This window comes from Aplysia californica, unplaced genomic scaffold (assembly GCF_000002075.1).
Source record: "Aplysia californica isolate F4 #8 unplaced genomic scaffold, AplCal3.0 scaffold00456, whole genome shotgun sequence".
In the NCBI taxonomy this organism is placed as follows: domain Eukaryota; kingdom Metazoa; phylum Mollusca; class Gastropoda; order Aplysiida; family Aplysiidae; genus Aplysia; species Aplysia californica.
The window spans coordinates 296,839-302,525 of NW_004797726.1; the positions used below are offsets into that span (position 1 = coordinate 296,839).

At 39.1% G+C, this 5,687-nt stretch overlaps 1 protein-coding gene across 1 annotated transcript in view; it reads left to right on the forward strand.

The window, feature by feature from the left end:
- Positions 1 to 3,001: 3,001 nt before the first annotated feature.
- Positions 3,002 to 5,687, forward strand: part of LOC101857047 — a gene marked incomplete at its 5' end in the record, with an annotated part of 5,587 nt that continues 2,901 nt past the window's right edge. Inside the window, 2 exon segments of the mRNA XM_005105186.2 lie at positions 3,002 to 3,240; positions 5,426 to 5,554. Of these exon segments, the coding sequence (XP_005105243.2) occupies positions 3,039 to 3,240; positions 5,426 to 5,554 (331 nt within the window).

Consider the following 5,687-nt stretch of genomic DNA (forward strand, 5'->3'; position numbering starts at 1 on the left):
GTAGTAGTAGTAGTAGTAGTAGTAGTAGTAGTAGTAGTAGTAGTAGTAGTAGTTGTTGTTGTTGTTGTTGTTGTTGTTGGTATTGTTGGTGTTATTACTGCTATTATTGTTTGTTGTTGGTATTGTTTTTGTTGATGTTGATGATGCTGTTGTTGCTATTGCTATTGTTATTGTTGTTGTTGGTATTGTTGTTCTTGTTGTTATGTTGTTGTTGCTGTGATTGCTGTAGTTGTTGATTTTGTTATTGTTGTTGTTGTTTTTGTTATTGTTGTGGTTGTTTTTGTTGCTGCTGCTGTTGTTGTTACTGTTTTCGTTTCTGTAGGGATTGTTGCTACTGTTGTGGTTGTTGTTAATATTGATTTTTATCTTCTAATCGTAATTATAGCTTTTGACACAGCTTGTGTTTATTCTTGTTACTTTTTGTATTGTTTTATCGTTGTTATCTATCGTTGACGACTGACACGTTTGTTGTTGTTGAACCTATTAAAGTTATTAATTAAAATCAATCTAGTTGGTCGATTTTAAGCTCAAGGGAGCTATCACGAAAAATGCTGTTTCGAGAAAAACGAACATAAAGTTTTTGCCCCTCGTTCACTTTCTTTAAAAGACATGGAGAACTTTCTTTATAACCAAACAAATATACACATCAATGAAACCATACTTCTCCAATAGGAAGGGCAATGCTCACTTTTGGAGTAGGTCAAGATTTCTGAGAAATCCGGAAATCTGGGTTAGCCCTCTTGTCCTTACAAGCGACCAATTAAAACATGAACGAAAAGATAGAAGATACACAATCAATATCTGAATACGTCATAAAACGCGAACATTTTAATCATCATCTTTTGATCGACGTTTTGAGATCATTAGGTCACCTACACCAGTTCATCAACCCGCCAATTGTAATGAGGGGGAGTTATGGTTGCTCACTACCAGCCACAGACAAGATAAAAGAGGGGGTTTTGCAGCCAGCCTGGTGTGACTTTGGGAGAGAGGATCGTCAAAGGTAAACTCACTGGGGACGCTTATTCTAGTTATCTGACATCCTCAGAAGGCACATTATTTCAGTGGCTATTAAAAATGTAACTTTTGTTACGTGGGCTGAATTATTGATTATAAAAATAAAACTTTGTTTTTTTATACAGATTCATTGAACTCTGTTTTTTAAAATATAGAATTGAAATTGTAGATACTACATCCAAATTATGAAATATGTACAGTCAACTGTTTGATAAATGTATGACTGTTTGAAATAGGCAGCAAAAAAAATAAAATAAAATTCTCACTACTTCAGGATTGTGCTCAATGTAAATACTAAAAACACTATGTATGCTTCAATAATATTCATAGTAAAATTAAAAAAAAAAACGACAGCAAATGCTTGAGAGTAAAGGGAAAAGAAACGACAGCCTTTACGCAGGGAAAATAAAACTTTCTTGGTCTTGTGAGCCTCAAACCACACATTATTTTTATTGCGTCAACGTGGGTGTGAAAAATCTACAATTAATATTGATAATATGTGAGGCAGATTGGTGGAATCAGGCTCTCGTCAAAATAATCAAAGTGAAGAAACTTGCATTTTTCTGCTGGTTTGTGAGTTTTTATCAAATTTTTGTTTTTTTGGCTCAACACCTTTCATGCCCATTAAAGAACTCATTTCTGTGTGAATTTTGTGAAAAACATTAATTAATTAAAGGCACAAAAAATGTAAATTTTCAGTTACCAAGGACTCTTAAGCTAAGGAAATAACTAATCTGAGGCTGCCATTTTCTCACTAATTTTACCTCTGAAAACAGGTGACCCCCACCTCCTTCTTTCGCAAATATCTTGACTTATATTCAAGATAAATGGATATTTTTTTCATCCAAATAAACACAAGTGAACAAGCTTTAAGATGATACCAATAACTCTACCTGTCCAAAAATTGACGAGAGCCTGATTCCACCACGCTGCCTCACATATCATAGATCGAGCAATATCATAACCGCCTATCTTCGCTCAGTTTAAAAACTTCGCTGCAAAGTGTAGACACAACGGGTGCCCAAATGAAGGACAAGCACCAGTCTCACTATAGTCGAGTGTGCTTAGCATCTTGTTCCCTTTGCCCTTCACTAGTCTCCAAACTGAGTCAAATAGCCCGTCTCATGGTAAACCGGAATTACGTCAGAGTGCACGATCTAGGATTTTATAATACAAGCTTCTAGAGCTAACAGACAGTGAACTCTTTTACGACGTAATGAACACATGTCCGGTCAGCAGCGCCTAAAGGCAAAGTTACTGCACATTTCGAACCTTCATACACACATAAGCACTACACATTTGCATATGTTAATGTATACATGTTGTTGCCTGCCTTTTTATGTTTTAAGTAATGGGATCAGAATTGAAAAAGAAATTGGCGCGAATAACGAGGTAAAGCATCTTTTTTAAAAGTACCCCAAAACAGCACGCTCTCAATGAATTATGGAAAGGGTAAACTACATCTCTACGAGCGCAATCATTGGTCGTTTACGAATCTGGAGGTACAAACATGTTTTTAAATAACATCGACAGTCTCTTTGTCCGCTGTGCAAAACAGTGAAATAGACTAAATGATAGCTCTGGATGGTATGGCTTGTTTAGATACTTTATCAGCAAACCCTTTTACGTACGTTGAGACAGAAAAAAAAGAGAAATACTAAGCTGGGAAGGGGAGTGCGATGAAAGGCGACAGCATAGCCTCTGGGAATAAAAATCCCGACCTGTTGATTGAAAGTTCCCCCGTCTTGCCATTAGATCCAGATATATTATATAATTATTGTTATGTCATTGGTAAATGTACTAGCTCGCGGGGTGGAGGCAAGGGACGAGTGGAAATAATAATTTCATTTATTGAAAAAAAATTATTTTCACTCATTTATACACTTACTTATTACTTCATAAACCATCGATACATATACATGTAATGCATGCATCATAACCCTATCTTTGGTCGAAATTTACTTTCTCTACTTTTGCTTTACAGAGAAAAGAAAAGAACCCTACAATTGTATTACAGCGCCATGTTCCGTTTCGCGCTCCTCGTTGTGTGTATCCTGGGTCTGGTACACGCCTATAGCAGGGGTCGTAATGTGTATTACAGAACCTGTTACGGCGGGAAGTATGTCAACTCACTCGTCAGTGTGGAAAACAGTCGCTATGCTGATCGCCTACTGGGCATTAAATGCGGAGGAAACGAGGCCTATCGAGACTGTGCATGGAGTTGTATGTATTCAGTGTATTACATGTACATGTATTGCTTGTCCGGTATTTAATGGAAGATTGAGGGGTGGTGACGTAGGTCTAGAGGCTGGGCCACCGGAATGGCAATCATGAAATTGAGGGTTCGGTGGTTCGAGGCTCAGCCTGGTTAGATGCTGTGCCCTTGGGAAAGGCACTTTTCATAAATGTTCCCATCGTCTCGGCCCAATCGGACGTGGCCTAATTAAATTTAGAGGTCCCTCCTCTTAAGTAGCCTTACAGTATTGCAGGGGCGTTAAATCTGTGCAATTTCAGGATGGAAGAGATGTATTCAAGAACTGCATTTGAGCTATTTTGCTAAGTGGCAGAAAGACAGACGGGAAGAAAGGAAGGAGAAAGATGTATACAATAACATGTAGTCACTAAGATGTAAAAGAACAGGGAAATTAAAGAAGCATATTAAAATTGCTTGTCAGATACATCCTTTATCTTAGTTTTAGTAAGAGTTTTACAGCATTTGCAACGTAAACAGGTAGGTCATAACAAATGCTTACTGGAGAGTGACACTCTAGGGCGCCCGTCAACCACCCACAGGTACATCTGTGTAATTTGCTTGAGATTGATAGAACATTGGACAGTTTTTTTTAAAGTAAATGTTTTTTCCCCCTAACGACGCAATTAGATAATTTAGAAGGTAGTTTTATACTTCTTTGTTTTGTTCGTTTATCCTTCCTCTTGTACCTCTAGGGCGTCGAGGGGAGAAAGAGCTTTCTGTCTCTAGCAAGCTAGATAGCCTGGCTGGGTGGGATGTTGTGTGTTTTTAGGGTATCCTTCACACCCTTGGCCTTCTTTGGTCTTTTTCTTACCACGTGCCCTGATATTCTTTTGTATTTCGCTTGACTGGCAAGCTGGTGAGGTACCATACGCGTCAGATGGCCAAGCCACATGATTGTTTGACTCTGAATGTAGTGGAGGACAGGTGGTGGGTGCTCCCATCATTTTTCTGATCCTGTTGTTTCTGATCATGTCCCATGTGGTTTTGTGGACGGCTCTCCTTAGACATCTCATCTTACGTTCCAGACCTTTGGTCAAGGTCTTGTTTGGCATTGCGGTCAAGGTGGGGATGAAGATAGCGTTAATGAGCCTGGCTTTGGTCTCAATGGGGATGTTAGGATGTTTGAAGAGTGGAGCAAGCTGGTAGCTGACGCTGTTAGCCTTTTGTACTCTCGTCTCAATTTCTCAGTTGAGATGTCCGTTTTCCGAGAAGATACTGCCAAGATACTTGAACTCGATGACTGTTGCCAGGTGTTCTGCTTACTTTCATCGTCTCGTATTTGCCTTTGCTCATTTTCATATTGAGCTTTTCGCACTGTGTATTCAGTCTGTCCTGGTTGAAGCAAATTATAGAAAACAACTTATCACGAATATAAGAAAACAAGAAAACGACAGGCAAATTTTTTCGGACACACAATGCGGAAAGAAGCATTAGAGAACATTGTAACAACAGGAAAGTTTGATGGAAAGAGAGGTAGAGGCAGACAGAGGGAAAAGATACTGGACAAGATGACAACATGGCTGGGAGCAGCAAGAACAACAGACACCATTGCTGCTTCGAAAGACAGAGGGAAGTGGAGGTCCATGATCGCCCACGCCAGTCGGCAAGGCACCGGATGATGATGATGATTCAGTCTGTCTAGGTGCTCTCGAAGTTGCTTTTCTTCCTTATAAGCCGGGCTTTGGTCATTTGCAAACAGCAGCTCATTCGGGTCTTTCGTGTTAGGGTTAGCTTCTTTTGTAATTTTGTCTACGAATATGATGAAAAGTGAGAAAAGTAGCGGGTAATAACACACACCCTTGTTTCAATCCTGTATTTTACTTAAGAAGTTAAAAAGAAGTTCACTTATTTCAGTTGCATTAACGAAAAATTGGTCCATCTCCCCGAGTGTTCGTTGCATTTTCTTTCTGTTTGACCTCTCTTGTCTTTTTCTTGTCTTTTTCTCGTCTTTTTCTTGTCTTTTTCTTATCTTTTTCTTGTCTTTTTCTTGTATTTCTCCACTTCCTTTCTTTTGTCTATTACTTGTTTCCTTTCTTTTTCTTGTTCTTCGTGTCCTTTCTTTTTCTATCATTTGGTTCCTTTCTTTAGTCCGGTCTTCGTTTTCATTCTTTTTTCTTGAAGCTATTTTCAATTGGGATTATTTTTCTTTTCCAGCGGCTGGCTATGGGTGGGGATTTTCGCTTCACTTCCTATGCCCTGGGAACAGAGTCCTCTTCGGCATGCAGACGACCATTGACAGTGCGAAGAAGAGAAGTTACACCTTTTACTGCTGCGATATAAAAGGTGTGTGCGTGTGTGTGTGTGTGTGTGTGTGTGTGTGTGTGTTTGTGTGTGTGTGTATGTGTGTGTTTGTGTGTGTGGGTGTGTGTGTGTGTTTGTGTGTGTTTGTGTGTGTGTGTTTGTGTATGTGTGTGTG